This window comes from Taudactylus pleione, unplaced genomic scaffold (assembly GCF_031769625.1).
Source record: "Taudactylus pleione unplaced genomic scaffold, aTauple2 ptg000265l, whole genome shotgun sequence".
Classification (NCBI taxonomy): Eukaryota; Metazoa; Chordata; class Amphibia; order Anura; family Myobatrachidae; genus Taudactylus; species Taudactylus pleione.
The window spans coordinates 2234970-2255415 of NW_028284667.1; the positions used below are offsets into that span (position 1 = coordinate 2234970).

At 43.0% G+C, this 20446-nt stretch overlaps 1 protein-coding gene across 1 annotated transcript in view; it reads left to right on the top strand.

Annotated features, from left to right (window-relative positions):
- CBLB (Cbl proto-oncogene B) overlaps window positions 1-20446 on the top strand; it is a 209788-nt gene that overhangs the window by 79216 nt on the left and 110126 nt on the right. The window contains exon 4 of the mRNA XM_088481111.1: window positions 12223-12379. Within this exon, the coding sequence (XP_088337237.1) occupies window positions 12223-12379 (157 nt within the window). The remainder of the gene's footprint in view (window positions 1-12222; window positions 12380-20446) is intronic.

A 20446-nucleotide genomic window follows, 5' to 3' on the forward strand; every position in this document is an offset into this window, starting at 1 on the left:
TCATCATAACCCACACTGAATACAGAAGATCACACAACTGAATGGAACTTTTTACAGAGCCACAATACAGTAAAAGTTTCATGTCATCCGTTAACAAGAGCACATAGGAATATTTGATATGAATAGACAATCTGTTATGTCATGTAGTCAGCATTTCTTTTCTTAATGCTTTGCTTACTTGTTCCAAATTCTAAGCACAAACTATATCCATATACATGGCATAATCATTTCATTACATTTTACATGAGACACAATACTGCTGCATTTGAAAGTGGACTAGTAAAGGCCGGTGGCACTATAGCAACGAGACGCATAGTGTGAGGTACCCTTGCCATGCTGCCCAACAAGCCATAGGCAGATCAGGCAATTAGGCATGACTGGGTGTGCTAGTAAATAGAATTATATATTTTTTCCCAATCAGTATTACCCCACACTCATTGCTATCTGGGTGTGGGAAGAGCCCTATTGCGCAATACTTTTTGTAATTTTCCATTTTTTAGGGACAGCCCGCGCTGACCAGCCTAGGGCTGGTTGGGCACTATTGCAGTGGTGCCCACACTGTTTGTATCCCTGCTATGGTGCCTTTACCCCTTCACTGGTAATCCTTTGTCCATATGATTTTTCCACTACAAGTATGTTTAGTTCATTTATTTTTTCTTATTCTTCCTCTGGCACATTTTCAGTGTCTTGCAAACCCATTTGCTGTTACATATGGCGTCTTGTCCAGTTTTTGATTGCAAAAACTGTGATCACGACTTGTGGCCAGCATGTTTCATTGTTAAATGTTTCAGGCAGCTTTGAGCCTGTTTGCAATCTATTACATATCATGATATGCAACTCACCAGATGATCAACAGCATTGTGCCAGTTTTCTAAAATTTCCCCTTAATCTCTATTAGTGACATGTATATGCCTGGAACACATTTCTGTATTTAATGTGAGAATTGTAAATTACTACACTAGCGATTCTCACCAGTACATCTATTGCACTGCGGTAAGCCATCAGGAGGGAAAACACTGGGTACGAGAAGTTTCCATTTCCCCTTTTTGCCACTAATGGAAAATAGATTATCAAAATCATTAAAACCACTGACAGGAGAAGTGAATAACATTTGATCTTGTTACAGTGGCACCTCTCATGGGGTGGGATATGTTAGGCAACAAGTAAACACTTACTTCCAACTTTTCAACTTCAAGAACTAAGAAAAATGTGCAATTGAAGGATCTGAGTGACTGACAAGGTCTAAATTGTGATGGCTAGATGACTGGCATCTCCAAAATGGCTGTCATGTGGGGTGTTCCTGTGGTCATGGGCGCCCAAGTCTCGTGGGTAGACTAGTCCATCTGGTCCTATCCCACAGAAGAGCTACTGTAGAACAAATTGCTGAAAAAGTTAATGCTGGCTATGATAGAAAGGTGGAAAAACAGAAAGGGGAGTGTTCCCTAGATATCCTCCAGCACACTAAATTATACATGCAACAATACATGAAAACTACATGGTAATAGAGATTCAGAGATATTTGTTGCATGCATTTATAAGTACATGGTAAGCTGCCAGGCCACTTCACGGCTTCTCTGATACCGGCAGTTCCTACACTATATGATAATAGTGCCCACTCTGGGCCATGTAAATATATATTGTAAGGCCTCATGATAAAGGCACATTTAGAAATACATCCAAATTGAGAGCCAGCTTACCTGGGAGTCACCCCTGGGAACTCCATTTAGCACTACAAGAGCTAGGGGGATACTCCTCTTTCTGTTTTTCTGTTTAGTATGATCCCTCCTTTTCATGCACCTGGAGAGTATTGCCAAATTGATTTGAGCAGCTTCCATTTTATGTTTATGATCGAAAGGTATCAGAACACACAGTGCATTGCAGCTTGCAGCATATGGGGCTGTGTAGCGGCAGACTGGTCAGAGTGCTCAGGCTGACCTCAGTCCACCACTGTAAGTGCCTCCAATGGGCACATGAACCTCAGAACTGTACCATGGATCAGTAGAAGAACATAGCCTGGTCTGACTAATCACATTGTCTTTTTTACATCATGTGAACGGCAGGTGCGTGTGCGTCGTTTACCTGGCACCAGGATACACGATGGGAAAAAGGCAAGCCGGCGGAGGCAATGAGATCCTCTGGGCAATGTTTTGCTGGGAAACCTTGGGAACTGGCATTCATGTAGATGTTACTATGACATGTACCCCCTACCTAAACATGGTTCCAGACCAAGTACAACGGTATTCCCTGATGGCAGTGGCATTTTTCAGAGGATAATGTGCCCTGCCACAAATGCCCTAGTTTATTTTATGCAATCTAGTAGTGCCCTAGATCACATTATACCCCACACTGCCTACAGTTCATATTATGCCACATTGCTATGCCCCAAGTTCACCATATTCACATTGTAGTGTGGCCAGTACACATTATGCTACATTTTCTATCCAGATCCTATTACACAGAATGTCCACAGTACATATTATGCCATATTGTAGTGCCCGCAGTTTATATTATGTCATCTGTAGTCAGGGCCGGCCCTAGCCCAAATTTTTTGGTAAGCGAGTAGATTTTTTGGCGCCCCCCTATGCAGTGCCCGCGGTAGTGGTCCCCCCTGTGGAGTGACACTTGTGCCCCCAGTAGTAGTCCCCCTATGCAGTGCCCCTTATATAGTGTCCCCAGTAGTAGTCCCCACCCCCATGCAGTGCCCTCAATAGTGGTACCCCTGATGCAGTGCCCTTTAAACAGTGGCCCCAGTTGTAGTTCCCCCCCCCCTATGCAGGTCCCCCAGTATTGCCCTTTATATAGTGCCCCCAGTAGTGGTCCCCTAGTAGTAATCCCCCCTCTTGTAGTGCTCCTAGTAGTCCCCCCATTGTTGTGCCCCCATTGGAGGTTCCATCCCATGTAGTGCCCCCAGTAGTAGTCCCTCCTTGTAGTGCCCCCAGTAGTAGTCCCTCCTTGTAGTGCCCCCAGTAGTAATCCCCATTCTAGTGCCCCCAGTAGTAGTCCCCCATTCTAGTGCCCAAAGTAGTAGTCCCCCCTTCTAGTGCCCAAAGTAGTAATCCTCCCTTCTAGTGCCCCCAGTAGCAATCCTCCCTTCTAGTGCCCCCAGTATTAGCCCCCCTTCTAGTGCCCCCAGTAGTAATCCCCCCCTTCTAGTGTCCAAAGTAGTAATCCTCCCTTCTAGTGCCCCCAGTAGTAATCCTCCCTTCAAGTGCCCCCAGTATTAGCCCCCCCTTCTAGTGCCCCCAGTAGTAATCCCCCCCCTTCTAGTGCCCCCAGTAGTAATCCCCCCCCTTCTAGTGCCCCCAGTAGTAATCCCCCCTTGTAGCCCCCATCCCCGTAGAGACACACGTAATAAAAATAAATTAAAAAAAATACTTACCTGAACCCTCGCTCCTGCTCCCGCCGCCGCTATCAGCTACTCCGTCAGTTCTCCAGGGCCGCTTTGCATTATGGTAGAGACGTCATGACATCATGACGTCTCTCCCATTACCCACTGCGGGAGCCGGAAGATGTCTCCCGCAGTGGGAGCAGCAGCAGCCGCCGATGAGAGTCAGACAGACTCTCATCAGCTGCTGAAACAAACACACAGCTGCCGGCACCGGCTGCTGTGTGTTTGGCACTGTGTAGCGCTGACCGAACTCTGTCCGGTCAGCGCTACACACACGGTGCAGCTGTGTCACAGAGACACAGTCTGCACCGCGGTAAGCCTGTAAGAAATCTGCATGGTCGTGGTCACGGCGCCCTTCACTATGTGGCGCCTTACGCGGCCGCGTACCATGTGTAACCATAGAACCGGCCCTGTCTGTAGTGCATCCAGTTCATACTGTGCCCCCAGTTTGTTATGCCTTAATATAATGCCCCAGTTTTAAAATATATTCCACATTATGGTGCCTCCAGTCGGAATCTGTATGTAATGCCGGCATCCCGAAGGTTGGTATCCCGACAGGGGTCGGGTAAGTATACTTACTCTTCCCCCTTCTCCCCCTAACCCTCCCTTCTTGTAGCCTAACTCTAACCCTCCCCACCCCGCACCCTAACTCTCCCTGTTAGTACCTAAACCTAACATTCCCCCTTAGTGCCTAACCCCTCCAGTGGTGCCTTACCCTCCTCCCTAGGGGTGCCTATCCCCCCCTCCCTCAAAAACCTAACCCCGCTGTAGGCCATGCACCATTTTACTTGCCCTTCTTTGTACTGACTCTAATGCGTCTATATCCTTCCAGAGATATGGCCTCCAGAACTGAACCGCGTATTCTAGATGAGGCCATACCAAGGACCTATATTGTGGCATTATCACTTTTTTTTTTTTTCCTGCTACTGATTCCTCTCCCTATGCAACCTCCTCAATGCTTTGGTGAATTGCTTGCCCACCTTCAAGTTATCTGAAATTGTGACTCCTAAATCCCTTTCCTCTGTATTTTCCATTATAGTGTCCTTGACACTATATTTAACGTTTAGGTTATGGAGACCCAAGTGCATGATCTTTGCATTTTTTTACATTAAAATGTAGTTGCCATGTTCTTACCCATTCCTCTAGTCTACTCAGATCCTCAGTCATTTCTTTTACCCCTCCTGGTGGGTCTACACTGTTGCATACTTTTGTGTCATCTGCAAAAAGGCATAATTTCCCTTCAATACTATTTGCAATATCATCAACATAGATATTAAAAAGCACTGGCCCAAGTACAGATCCCTGGGGGTACTCCACTGGTAACCTTTCCCTCCTGTGAATACACTCCATTTACTACAACTCTGTTTCCTATCCTGCAACCAAGATCTTATCCATTCAACAGTCATAGAATCCAATCGCAAGCTTTCCAATTTGTTTATCATTCTGTGATGCAGGACCGTGTCAAACGCTTTACTAAAGTCTAGATAAGCTACATCTACGTCCCCCCCTTGATCTATTACTTTTGTCACCCAGTCAAAAAAGTCAATTTGATTTGTTTGGCATGATCTCCCCTGAGTAAATCCATGCTGTTTGGGATCCTGTAAGTTGTTGGATTTGAAATATTCCACCACGCTATCTTTTAATTGTTTTTCCATTATTTTTCCCACTACTGATGTAAGGCTTACTGGTCAGTAGTTGCTTGCTTCTGTTTGCTTCCACTTTTGTACAGTGGTATTACATTTGCTCTTTTCCAGTCCTCTGGAATCACTCCTGATACTAGCAACTGGTTGAATAAATCTGTTAATGGTGTTATCAGGACCCCTTTAAGCTCTTTTAGTATCCTCGGATGTTTCCCATCCGGCCCTATTGATTTATCCACTTTCAGTTTTGAGAGTTCTGTTAGGACCCTCTCCTCTGTAAATTAAATTTAATTTACCTAATTTTTATGAATGCCTCTGTAACTTAACTGTGGCCCCTTCCCCTCTTTTTCTGTAGTGAATACTGAACAAAAATAATTATTTAGATCTGCGATTTCTTTGCCTCCCTCGATCATGTACTCACTCCCTGTCTTAAGTCTTATTATTCATCCATTTGACTTTCTCCTTTCACTTATATACTTTAAAAAAAAAGTTTTGCTCCCTTTATCTGATTGGGCTATTTTCTCCTCAGCTTCTGCCTTTGCATGCCTCCTTCCTTTTGGCAAGTTACACCTCTTTGTAGTTATTATTTTGAGTCTGCTTATATTTCCTAAAAGCCATCTTTTTTAATTTCACTCTAGTTGATACCTCTTTTGTAAACCACACTGACTTCCTTTTCCTGGTGCTTTTCCTAACCCTAATAATACAAAGATTTGTAGCCTTCAGTATTGCATTTTTTATTTTTTCCCACCTCTCCTGCACCCCTTCCAAGTTCCTACAATCTGCCACTGACTCAGTAACACATCTCTCCATCTCTGCAAAGTCAGCCTTCCTAAAATCTAACACTTTTTTTTTGTTTTTGTATGGCATGAATTGGACCCTGTCTTTATACTAAACCATACTGCTTGGTGATCACTAGATCCTAGGTTCTCACCCACATTTACATCCGATATTCTGTCACAATTTCTGAATATCGTCCAGAATAGCATTTTTGCGAGTTGGCTCCCTCACCAATTGTTTGAGAGATGCTCCCTGAAGAGAATTTAGAAAGTTGCCACTTCTAGAGGAACTTGCAGCAGACACCTCCCAGTTTACATCAGGTAAATTAAAGTCTCCCATGATTAGGACCTCTCCTTTAAAGCCATTCTAGTAATGTCCTGCAATTGCTACCTATCCAGTTCCTGTCCCTGTCCAGGGGGTGTATAGATCACCCCAGTACGAATTATGTCCTTGTCCCCCATTTCTATGGTCACCCAAAGGGCCTCAGTTGTTGTTTCAATATTTTGTATTATAGTAGCATTTATGCTGTTTCTCACATACATAGCTACTCCTCTTCCAATTCTGTCCTTTCTAAATAGAGTATAGCCTGGTATAGCTATGTCCAAGTCATGATTTTCAGTACACCATGACTCTGCAATTGCTACAACATCTAGTTCATCCCTTGTCATTATTACAATTAGTTCAGAGATTTTGGGCTGTATTCAATTAGCGGCGAAAATTTAGCCGGTGACGTCATTTCGATAGTGGAAACTTATCCCTGTATTCAATTGTGGCGGCTTTTCGCCGGGACGGAAACGCAATGCAATGTCCCCGACAGAAAAGTTTCGTCTATGAATAGCTGTCGCAAAAAAGTGCAGAATTGCTGTTTTGGGGTGCAAAGGTGGGGAAACCACCCTGCACCCTTAAGACAGGTCCCCAAAGGTAAACTGCATCAAAAAAATCCTGAAAAAAAAAAAAAAAAAAAACACCGCAAAAAACTTTGAAAAAGGGGATGAAAATTCAAATTTGGGGTGCAAACTTAAAAACAAGTGGGGTTTTTTTTGTATTGCAGTTGCTTGCTGAAGGTGCATTTTTCACATTTTTAAAACCTAATTTTTGCGATTTATAACCATGTTTACACCATTTTCAAGAACCCCAAATTTACTGGGACTAGTTATTTTCACCCAAAAAAACCTCCTAAATGCTATTCTTCACCACTTTCTGCAAAGATGCTAATTAGCAGCTATTGAGAGCACTTAAGTACCCCAAATACCTTCAGCCGGTCTATTCGTTGGTATCTATAGTGATCCCCAATGTCAGTGCATCTTTTGGGGAGTTTCAAGCTGATTTCCCCAAATCTGACAGAACTTTTTGCCTGTTTGCGTTTCGCCGGGTGCCGTATTCGACTATTTCTAATTGAATACAGGGATAAGAGGGGACGCGCGCGATAATTTCTGACTGGAAAACCAGCGATGACGGCAAAAAGTCCAGCATGCGAAAAGTACGGGACTTTTCTCCCCTAATTGAATATGTCCCTCAATCTGCTATGCTCCTGGCATTTGCACACAGTGGCGGGCTGGGCCGGGGGGCAGGGTGTCATGTGCCCCCCGGGCCGCAGCGTCATGCAGGCCGCGGGCCGGTGCAGTCTGTGTCACTGTGACACAGACTGCTTCCCGTGTGTAACGCTGACCGGACGGAGTTCGGTCAGCGCTACACAAGTGACAAACACACAGCCGCCGGCTCCGGCAGCTGTGTGTTTGTTTAGATCAGCAGCCAGTGAGAGTCTGTCTGACTCTCATTAGCTGCTGCTAAGCCCACTGCAGGAGCCGCTCCATCTTCCGGCTCCCGCAGTGGGTAATGGGAGAGGCGTCATGATGTCATATGACGTCTCTCCCATAATGCACAGCGGCCCGGCCCGGGAGGACAGACAGAGGAGCAGATGGCGGCGGCGGGAGCGGGGATGCAGGTAAGTGTATTTTTTTTATTTTGTTTTTTATATTACATGTCTGCTGGGGGGTGGGGTGTCTGGCACAACTCGGGGCACTACAAGGGGGGGGTGTCTGTTACTACTGGGGGCACTACAAGGGGGGGGACTACTACTGGGGGCACTACAAGGGGGAGGGGACTACTACTACTGGGGGCACTACAAGGGGGTGGGGCACTACTACTACTGGGGACACTACAAGGGGGGGGACTACTATTGGGGGCACTACAAGGGGGGGACTACTAATGGGGGCACTACAAGGGGGGGGACTACTACTACTGGGGGCACTACAAAGGGGGGACTACAAAGGGAGGGACTACTACTACTGGGGGCACTACAAAGGGGGTGACTACTACTACTGGGGGCACTACAAAGGGGGGGACGACTACTACTGGGAGCACTACAAGGGGGGTACGACTACTACTGGGGGCACTACAAGAGAGGGACTACTACTGGGGGCACTACAAGAGAGGGACTACTACTGGGGACACTACAAGGGGGGCTACTACTACTGGGGGCACTACAATGGGGGTACTACTACTACTGGGGGCACTACAAGGGGAGGGGACTACTACTAGGGGCACTGCATAGGGGGGAGGGGACTACTACTAGGGGCACTGCATAGGGGGGAGGGGACTACTACTAGGGGCACTGCATTGAGGGACCACTGCTAGGGGCTCTATATAAAGGGCAATACTGGGGGTACTACATAGGGGGGAGACTACAACTGGGGCCACTATTTAAGGGGCATTGCATAAGGGTTACCACTATTGGGGGCACTGCATGGGGGGTGGACTGCTACTGGGGGCACTACTGGAGGCCTGCATAAGGGTGTTCTCTCCTGTGGCACACGGGGGCACTGCATATGGGCACTACGACAGGGGGCTGCCCTAATCTTTATTTTTACCTTACATTAATCCCATATGGACCCGCCTCCTCCATGGAACACTTGAGGGGGGGGGCGCCGTAGCACGCATATTCTTCGGGCACCCTGGCTACACACTACTCCTCTGCCAGGGCTGCCTGCATGCATTTGCCCCCCAGGCTAAAAGTTGCCAGCCAGCCCCTGTTTGCACACATAGCTCTAAAGCTGCATACACATGTAAAGATTTTCTGTCCAACCATCCAACTAGTTGATTGGTTGGAATGAAAATCTGGTAACGTATGGGAGTAACTGATGATCAGCAATTTGCTCCTAGATGCCAGAAAACAGATGAAAATGGACGTCAGACAAGTTTGTTAAATGTTTGATCTAAACAATTTGTTCAAACAGTTTTTGTCCCATTTTCCGGCGTTTGGGAGCAAATTGCTGATTGTCATTTGCTTTCATACCTTACCAGATTTTCATTCCAACCAATCAACTAGTTGAATGGTTGGACAGAAAATCTGGTACTTCCGTATCTTTGCGGCCCCCTGCTGGATGTGTGTTGAAGATACGGAGGTAGTGTAAACTTTAGGGCTTGTGGGCTCGCTGCGCTCGCCACGCTGCGGGCACGGTGGCACGGATCGCTCGCCACATGGATTTATTCACCCTCCATGCCCACTTGGATGGTAGAGAATGACGTTTGACACAAGCTTATAAGCCAGTGTCACGCAAGCTTATAAGTCCGCAAGGGTCCGAATAGTATTTCCTGAAGTTTACGCTACTTGTGTATCTTCACTGAATAGTGAAGATACGCAAGTAGCGTAACCAGGGGCCGCAAAGATACGGAAGTACCGAAAATCTTTAGGTGTGTATGCAGCTTTAGAGTTTTGCTTGTGCATCTTTTTTTTTGAGACATGGTTAGAAAGTATATTACAAAACAACAATGTTCAAGATGAATTTTGGAATTACCTGGTCTCAGATGTTGTTCAATGTTTGTTCAACTGTTTTTTTTTTTTTAAACTGTTAATTAAATATTTCCACACTTTGTAAATTTTCTCAGTTCATATATTTCCAAACTCTGACAACTGCCCCCATAACTGAATGCAAAGTTAAAGTAGGTCTGAATTAAGACAGGCTACAGCTGAAGCCACATGACCATCTAATCAAAGGAGTTTAATTACCCTGTGTTAGGTAAACACTAGACCATAAATGACACTTCACTGAATAACAACACCTTTAAAATAGGCAATACCAATTAGAAACATGTACAATATTATACACATACTTATATATACACAGCTGATTTTGCATCAGTGCTAATATAGATTAGGAGTTGTAGTTTGCAGGATGGCAAATAAAATCATATACATTGCCTATACAGCTGAGGATGTATGGGGTTAATGCAGACTCTGGGTCTTGTAGTGCTCAGCAAAGAAAATCACATACATTGCCTATACAACCCATGGTCTGCCTGTGTCCCCTATGGACTGTGAAGAAAAAAAAGAGGACTGTTTTACCTGGATAAGTCCTTTTCTTTGAACTCCATAGGGGACACAGGCCGCCCACCCTGATGCATCGGGCTGGCAGGGGTTTTACTCTGCTTCCAGTCCTCTTTTTGCGTTTCCGGGTGTTTGGACCTGTACGTGTTAGTCGGTTTTCCTTCTCCTCTTCCTCGCTCCTGCCTTGGGCTTGCTAACTGAAGCATACTGACAGTGCCAGGCTCACTGATTAGTGCAATGGGCTGGAACAAATTGTGTAGCAGGCAGTTCCGGGATTTTGGTAAACATTGACCTGAGTCTGGACTCCCTAAGCCTCTGGGCCTCATAGCAACGGCACACCATGCACCCACTATAGCTATGCCCATGGTCATATGGACTCCATGCCTATATGGAGCTGTTTTAGAGGCAGGAGGGGGGAACTACACAATATTAGCCATGTGCTTTCAATGTTATGGCTGATTGGTGTGTATGTATGTATATAACACACACACACAGTTAAATATATTTTGTCACTGACACATTTTGTTGTTTTAGCTGTTTACCAAAATATATTCTGGGTACAGTTTTAAAGTGATACTATGTATTCTTAATCACTCATATTGGATAAGAAGCAACTTGGCATAATGCAAAACAGATCTTTTCGTAATTATATTCACTATAAAGCTGGGTACACACTAGATGAAACGATTTGGCGATTTCCGACTGATTAGAACGACGATTCAAATTGTCCAGTGTGTACGCACTATGCGCGCTCCTGCGTGATCGTCCATCGCATCTTCAGATCTGTTGTACATGCTGCTCAATCTGAAGATCTGACTGACGGCCCCATATATTGGATGCGGCAGGGGAACAAAATATTGTGCAGTCGTTAACCAAATCGTGTGGTGTGTACAGACCGTACCATATGTAATTCCGTCGCATCTGCCATCGGCCGGATACTCAGGTTGTCTAGTGTGTACCCAGATTAAGTGTAAACAACCAATGGTATAATTTAAAAATAACAGTACCATAAACTTTTTAAGGTAACACCCAAAGTGAATGCATAAATAGATGGTGATCCCTTGTCCTTTGAATGAGTTAATATGATGATATATACACATAGGGAAGTGTCCTCTGAAATTATGAAATTGGACACACAATGTTTTGATAAAATGTCGCCATAAGTCATCAATCCTTGATGTGTCCTCAGTTCGATATGTGGGTGAAATATTATGTCTCAGAAGCAGAATGGATGTTGAACACCTCACATTTCTCGCCTAGAAATCCCCATGCTTTCTTATGGTGCAGACCGCCTACTGGATGCCTGCTGGTGATGGAAAAACATGAAACAAAGTCCTGTGTTTCATGTTTTGCTGTTGACACAAGGTATCCAGTAGGCGATCTGCACCATAAGAAAGCACTTCCAGGGGGATTTCCTATCTGCTTGGATCAATGTGCTTTATATTGTTTTTCTGAGTGTATTGTAGTATTAATGTTTTTCCACTGTCAGGAGGTGTTGCACTACTGCTTTTCTTCTTTTTCTTTTTTTTTTTTTTTTTTGGTTTATGACCCTAATGTGAGCACACTTGCTAAGAGATGAATGGTGATTTCCTGAGGTGAGAAATGTGAGGTGTTCAACATCCATTCTACTTCTAAGACATAATATTTCACCCACAAACCACACTTCGGACAAATCAAGGATTGATGACTTCTAAAAACCCACACTTTAGTAAATATACCTCTTAGAGTGCATATCATCATGAAAATATCTGTGTTGTGTTATGCTAAATTGTTTGTTTTCCAATGTGAGTGATTGAGAATACATGGTAATCTTTCACTTTTTCTCTCTCTCTCTCTCTCTCTCTCTCTCTCTCTCTCTCTCTCTCTCTCTTTCTCGTTCTTTCTCGTTCTTTCTTTTTCTTTCTTTTTCTTTCTTTCTTTCTTTCTTCTTTATTTTCTTTTTCTTTCTTTTTCTTTCTGTTTCTTTCTTTTTCTTTCTTTTTCTTTTTCTTTCTTTTTCTTTCTTTCTTTTTCTCTTTCTTTCTTTCTCTCTGATATATTTAAACAAAATACATAATTTATAACTGACATAATTTTCTTCTCCTCCACAGAACCATTGTGCCATGGAAAGTATTCAGACAGTGCCTTCATGAAGTTCATCAAATTACATCGGGCTTAGAAGCAATGGCTTTAAAGTCCACCATTGACTTGACTTGCAATGATTACATTTCTGTTTTTGAGTATGATATTTTTACTAGACTCTTTCAGGTATGTTGTGATCACTGTTTATTTTTATACCTTCTATTCTATTACACATAAGAATGTGTAGATATTGGTGCATTAAAGTAAGGGAAAAAAATGTGCTGTGTATGATATTAGTCAGGGTACTCACAAATTGATGAGTTATGTATAGAAGCCAGTGATACTTTCCTCACCAGTGTCCATTGTGCAAGATGGATGTATACAAATATTTATCTGACCTTTTGATTTTGGCAGGAAAGTAATGACAATGCTTTGTTAGTCTCCATCTTAAACTGACAAGCCACGATTCGAGTTCTCTGAAGCACTTGGCAAGTATATGTACATTGTAAATGTATGAGTATCTTATTTCCATTATTCACTAACTCACTATGGAGCATGTTCATTAATTATCAGGTTTTGGACCCAATAAATATGATTTCTTATCGCTGCTATTCGCGGCAATAAGAAATTATGTCCCTCCCAGATGTATTAGGAAACGCATTGTCTGTGATGTGCGATGTAAAGTGATCGCTGGTGTGATCACTTTACTTTCAGCTGCGGGATTCCTGGTGCGCTACTGCTCATGCAGGTGTGTCCATTACCTGGGATGTCAGGTAAAATGCGATCTATAGGCTATAAGCTGCAATGGTGGATGCAATATGAAGATGGGTGTTGGCTACAGGAGCTTGGTAAATCTCAAAATATAGCAGACCCCATTGTAACCTATGGGAACTGTTTTCGTGACCATCATACATATGGAGGATGCAGGTATTCCCTGGAAATTTACGTTTTGGGATTTCCCTCACAATTAGTTTAATAAATATTTTCCTATGTATTCCCATACAAAAATTATAATAAAGTACTTGCCTTTTTCCCAAATTTTGCTGTAATCGATATTCTCGGCATTATGGCAGCAACATGTGCAATTTGCTAGGGCTGACTAGTTCCTCACCAAGTTACATGTTGTATTGCTCAGTAGGACATGCCTATTAACAAAGAACCACTATTATAAGAGGTGGTGTGATACTGTGGGGTCTATTTACTAAGCAGTGTTATGAGACAGAGTGAAAAGTGGTAAGTCTGTGATAAAGTGCCAGCCAATCAGCTCCCAACTGTCATCTCACAGGCTGTGTTTGAAAAATGACAGTTGGGAACTGATTGGCTGGCACCTTATCACAGACTTATCACTTTTCACTCTGTCTCCTAACACTGCTTAGTAACTAGACCCCTGTATCTTTGGATGATGCTATAGCAAATGCATTACATGCAGCCAACACAATCATATTCCTTTGGCACCAAGATTTTTAATCGATAAATTTCAAATGGCTGTGGTGCCTCTATAACATAAGTTGCATACAGATTATGTCCTAGAAAGGATAGGCGGCAGTCCTTAGACAAGAAAAACTCCCACCAATGTCTAAGGACTGCACAGGGCCCTTTCCACAGGATGTAATACAATAATAAAGATAAATAAGCTTAGCTTCTGTACCTGGGGAGAGATCACCGGAAATAGAAAGAGTGTGCACCACGTTACTGCTGGGCCCTCAGTGATGACATGGCGGCAGTTGCATCACCACATTGCTTAGCAACACAGTGCACTAACCCCCGGTCATCTCTGTAAGGAGGCAGACAAGAAAGAAAAAAGCTGTCTGGTTACCTACTGTATATAGATAAAGTAGCTGAGAAATTTGTGTTGCAAGCCCATAAATAAACACCATAATTAAAATTTAAAAAACCCAAAGAAAAATACAAAGTGAAGCATGCAGTTGAACAGAAAGAATGGTCAGCTTGCACCTAATTAGGAACCTAATATATGCAATATACAGAAAATATAAAGTACAATACCCAGAATAATAATAATGATGTTGTATCACTCATACAGATTTAAGTAAAAAAGCATTCCATATTATTATTCACTTAAATCTCATGATTATACCGTGTCCAATGACGCAATCCACCAAGCTTCTTGTTTTAATAACATTTTATCCCTGTCGCCACCCTGGGCCAGGGGAGGGATATGATCTGTGATTTTATACTATAGGCTAGCTAAAGGATAGATATTCATTTTGAAATTTCTCGCAACAGGCTGATCAATGCCTTTGCTTTCCAGAGATGCTCGTATTGCCGACCTGTGAAGGGTCATTCTTTCTTTTAAAGTATAGTTTGACCAACATAGTATCAGTTACCTGTACTAATATAATAACGTTGGGCCAAATGTAATAGGGCGAGCGTTTAGAAAATGTGAGAGTGTAGCCGTAAACTTTCAAATTTTTTAAATTCAGCCAATATAATAGTCTGAGAACAGGCAAACTCACATGTTTTTCACGCTCAAAAAACTCTCACGATTTAAACTCTCATCCAGATGTTTTCACAATTTGAAAATACAACTCAACCAATATAGTAGAGTGAGAGATTACTGCTAAACCCTCACATACTCAAAACTCACCCTATTACATTTGGCCCGTTGTATTTGTATGTTTGTTCCAAGTTGGCGCAAAACTACTGAAAACTGCATAATTTTGTAGTGGAAATATCCAGCACTTTGTTTCATCTCGATATGTAAAGTTGAAGCTGAGCAATAACCAAAACAAAATGTATTGACATCATCATAGCAAGAGTGTGGCACCATGTGCGTGGCCGGTAAGGGGTGGGGGGAGAGGTGCTTTGGGCCCGCGTTCACTTGAATAAGATAGGTTACATAGCAGTCTGTGCACAGGGCACACAGTGACATTGGTGTGAGTGGTGGGTGAATAGGAGAGGTTACATAGCTGTCTGTGCACAGGGCACACAGTGACATTGGTGTGAGTGGTGGGTGAATAGAATAGGCTACAGAGCAGTCTGTGCACAGGCACACAGTGACATTGGTGTGAGTGGTGGGTGAATAGGAGAGGTTACAGAGCAATCTGTGCACAGGACACACAGTGACATTGGTGTGAGTGGTGGGTGAATAGGATAGGCTACAGATCAGTCTGTGCACAGGACACACAGTGACATTGGTGTGAGTGGTGGGTGAATAGGATAGCCTACAGAACAGTATATGCACTGGGCGTACAGTGACATTGGTGTGAGTTGTGGGTGAAGGCGCTGCTGCCTCCAGTCTGTAGAGCGCACAGGGCCCCAATGCAAAACAATACAACTAAAACTCCTCAAATAAACAATGTTGACAGAAGCGATTTGATTGTGAGCAAAGCTGCGTGCAACACCTGGTTATATAATATACACCATGTACCATGTGGTACAGGTAACCACATGTTTAATTCTTTACTGGTGTGGAGATTTTTTAAAAGATGGCCCAAATCCATATATCTACAGGTGACTTGAGAAGCACACCTGTGACAGCCTGGCTTTTTTTATTACCTGTGTCTGTTCTGTTGCTTAAGTCAGTCTTGATGAGTAAATCCCTAAAGGTTTTTTTCCTTTCTTCTGTAACAAGTTTACCAGTGTTTTGTCTCTGAAACTTGGAAGGTATTTGTCACTAGTGGCAATGGTCTACAGAACCTTTTGTCTTCCTGGGATTGACATGACTTGTTAACATATATTCCGTAACCAAGGGAATTTTGGATTGCATGTCTCCCGTATAATTTGCAATTATTGGGCTCTGCATTTAAGAAGGGCATCTTTTTTCTGTTCAGTAAGTAACTTCTTGCTAGTCCAAAATTTGTCCACTACATTATCCAAATCTTGGAGTAGTCTATTCCAATCACTGATGATCCAGGATATCCTCAACATTTGCGATTTAGGTAAGCCCTTCTTGAGAGCTGGAGGGTGGAAGCTATTTGCAACAAGTAATGTATTTTGGTCAGTCTCTGTGAAACACACATACAAAAAAGATACTATTCTGGTCTGTCATCAGTAATGAAGGGCCCCATTAAAGAGACCTGATGAAGTAACATTATTGCACATGCACAATGACGTCAAGTTTTAAAAAAGAAAAGTATGGAAAAGTGGCTAAGGGACTTTAAGTCCTATATCAGCCTCACTTTAAAACCTGCAAAATAGTGGTGCCCTTTGTATGAAAGAAGTGTCCCCTTTCAAACCAGGTGCCCCCCAGTGTGATCATCAGGCACCCCCAGGCAATATACCCTACACTTTGGGAAAAATCATGGACTCCAAGGATAGAAAAGATCTCTCTACAACCGGTCATCCACATATTTAGGCACATCCACATTTGAAATACGCTGTACCCTTTTTCAAATAGTGTGGCTTCCTACTAGCTATTGCCTGGTGATCACCAATCAATATTGCCTGTGTTACAGAAATATATGATTTCCGTAAATGGGTGGGAGGGCACTACGTCTCTCTTACAAATAATGTGGCCTCCTAGTGGCCTCCTAGTAACTATTGCCTGACTATCACTTCTGTGATTACCAGACAATACTTCTGCAGTAAAGAAATCCTGTTTTTCATGTATAGGCGGTATGGCTCTATGTCCCATCTTTAAAGTGAGGCATCCCCCTAGTACGTAAAGAAAAAAAAAATGGTAGGCCTAGTTGTGCTATTTCTCTGCAGCAGATGGACTGATGATTGGTCCACTCCGGGCCTCACTCTGCATGAGTGGAGGTGGTTAATGCCACAATGGGGGGGATCTATTGCCACTGAGGTGTCTATTGTCAGTGGTGGTGGTGCGGCATAGGATAATATTAGAATAGAGACATAGACACTAGGGGGGGTGAGGGGTAATACAGTGGTCACATTTAAACATGGGAAGTGGAGGGAGGTAATGCTATAGTGGGGACACAGATCAATTGACACTGGGGGGTAATGCCACATCAGTGCCAGATTAAGGTCCACATGGCCTGGAGCTGAAATTCATGAAGGGCCTATTGTGTGCCATTGCAAGAGGTGTAACTATCGCTGTGGGGGTGTACCTAGTGATGTGGAGGCGTAACCAGCGTTGTGAGGGTGTTGTCTGCACATGGGGTATGGCCTGTGCTGTTGGGTGTGACTAGTGCCTACCTTCATAAGCCTCAATCTCCCTCCCCCCTGTTCTATTATACTGTGTGTGTATGTATGCATGTATGTATATGTATGTGTGTACTAAATATATATATGTGTGTAGTGCGAGTCTGCAAATGAACAAAGGGAAACACTCCTTGTTAACGTGACTTCACATGACAAAAAATAAGAAAAATGGCGCATAGTGATGATGTAAATTTTTCTCTATTAAGGAGCACCTGGGTCATGATGTGACATTTCTCTAAATATATATAAAAAAAAGAGGCCATAACTTATTAATAGTTACTGAGAAGATATAAGTTCTAGAAACCATAGTGTGAGCAAAATAGTGTCACTATGGGCCTGATCCTGAGTTGATCAGTGTTGATTCCACACACAGTTGCTCAATGTAATTCAATGCATATATCCCAGTCACATAGCGCATGCATTTGCATTGTTAGTTCTAAGAGATGCAGAACAGAATCAGACGCATAATCTGTGGAGTTCAGTGGGCGTTCCTGGGAAGTTACAGGGTGGTATCCTGCTCACGTAGGAGGCCATACAGTGAGAGCAAAACTGCACCTGCCATGGGGTGCAAGTTTCGATAAGGCGACCGATTTGTGCACCAATGGTCTAAAGACACTCCAAGGAACTGCAACTCAGAATCAGCCCATAAGTGCCACATATACAGTTTATATATACAGTTTATATATATATATATATATATATATATATTCAATGTTCTGAACTTAAGCCGAACAAACAATATACAGGAAAGAGTACAGGTACAAAATAGTATCAATCAAGCAATGGCCACAATATATAGATATATAAATAAATTATATTCAATATAATACAGACAAGAACAACTATAAAATAGATATCTTAAAACTGCTTTTGTCATTGTATCTTGAGGTGATGAATGATAGCCAGCGGTACAGTATATATTGATGTTAAACAGCTCATGTTTATACTGATTATATTGCATGGAATTCTCAAATTCAGGTGCCTTTATGTACTGTATAAATAAAGATCCGTCTATAGCAGTGGTTCCCACACTGTGTCGTGGCACCCTGGGGTGCCTCGGGACACTTGCAGGGGTGGCTCAGGTTGGTGGTCCAGCACCAAATAAAATTATTTATGGTCAATGTAATGTAAATATGTGGACAAACAGAAGCACAAACCTGTCCCCCACCACATAACTGAGCCTAAGGATGACAGGTAAGCACAATTTACTTCACTTTACTACTTTACTAAATTTTTTCTGAATTCTCAATAACAAACGTTTGGCTTAGGGTGCGGTGATAACAATGCTGATACTCTAGGGCGCCGTGGTTCTTAAAAGTGGTGGGAACCACTGGTTTATAGTATTCTGCACAACCCCCATTTGCATCACGCTCAATACAGTACCTGATCTCCACCTTGCCTACTAGTTCCTCACTTCTAGCATGCTCCGTACTCTGCAGAGTGTGCACTCGCAGCGCATTAGTATGACGTCAGTCTGCAATGAAGTGAACCGTAAGGTCTGGAATCCTGGAACCTGAAGGTCATGGTTCACAGCTGCTGGGCTGTGCATGCATACCTGTTATAATACTGAATACTGTCTTCATAATGGCATCGGAGCTCACCGGGGATGTCCGCGATGAGCTGCTGTCCGACAACCCTGCCCCCTTTGTTTGAACCTCCGCAGGTGGGGGAGACGGGAAGGGGGGGTTGCTGCACACAATCTAGGGTGTGGAGCCTAGTGACTGAGGGGGTGGAGCCTCGAAGGGGCACTGGCAGCCTGCTGTAGCAGGAAAAAAGTTTTCCTGTGTACAGCAGCTAGCACATAGATGCTGTGGGTCTATTTTGATAGGAGGCCTGGAGCTGGAGCTCCATCCGCCCCATTGTTAATCCGGCCCTGTGCCAAATTACACTTCCCCTGGGTGGTACTAGACACGCACAGTGGTATTTTTTTCCACTAAAATGGTTAAACATGGTTTCAAACAGATGTTGACCTAATACAATATAAATATATATATATGTAGCCTGCTAAGTTGGAAATTTACAAAGCATGTTTTGAACCTCCTGGAACCCGCCACAGATTGATGACCTGGTTCTATTCCAAATGTCACTATTTACTAAATGTTGTTCTGACCTTCTAATTAGAACTGGCTATCATTAAATGGTGGTTCCTAAATCCTTATCCTGCCACAAACCCGCCTAAGATCTGTGCAGGCTTGTATAGAGTTAAACAGAGAAGAAGAAAAATGCATACTTTTTTTTTTTTTTTTTAATAAATTGAAAACACTTTACAAGCCTGTACAGATCTCATGGTTCTGTACAGTGCTTGCAAACCCGCTTGTCAGAGGCGGGTCACTTATTTGGGTGGTATTTCTGCCGGTTTGTGATGTGTCCTAAACCCACCACTTAGTAAATCTGGGGTTTCTATTTTATTTTAAAGAGTGGTTTTTGGTGGGTTTAGCGTAGTAAATCTGCAGGATACAACCGTGCCTGTAAATCGCCACAAAACAACCGGGATTTCAAATCCACCACTTAGTAAATTTTACCCCTAAGGGTTAAATGTATCAAGAGTGTACAAATGGAGAAGTTGCCCATAGCAATCAATCATTTTCTAGCTGGTATTTATCAGGTTCATTCTATAAAATAATAGGTAGGAGCTGATTGGTTGCTATGTCCATCTTGTCTACTTGTTTGCTTCTCCACTCTTTTTAAAAGGTTTGATACATTTTCCCCTATGATACATATGCCACAAATATGTGGGTGCAGATAGAGCAGACTGCACTACCTTGGCATGTCTGGTAGATTGTAACCTATGTATTTACCTGAGGAGAAAAATAAACAAAATCCAAAGCTCCTTGGTCACACTCCTGACAGACGGAACACCTGCTGCAGTTAAGGAAGAGGTCTTGCTAACCCCACAGCAACAAACAATTATATATAAATAAACTGCTCTAGTGCACCTCTAAAACAATCATCCAGTGTTACTATAAACGCATATTTATTTATAAACTAGTTCAAAATATGTTACACTGTAGACCATCACAAATAAAATGTTAATTGAGGTGTGAGCTACTTTAAAACCTCCTGAAGAGCTACTAAAATTCTAGAAAAAAAAACCTGGCTAATCGAACAATTAAAGGTTATTTAATGACAATG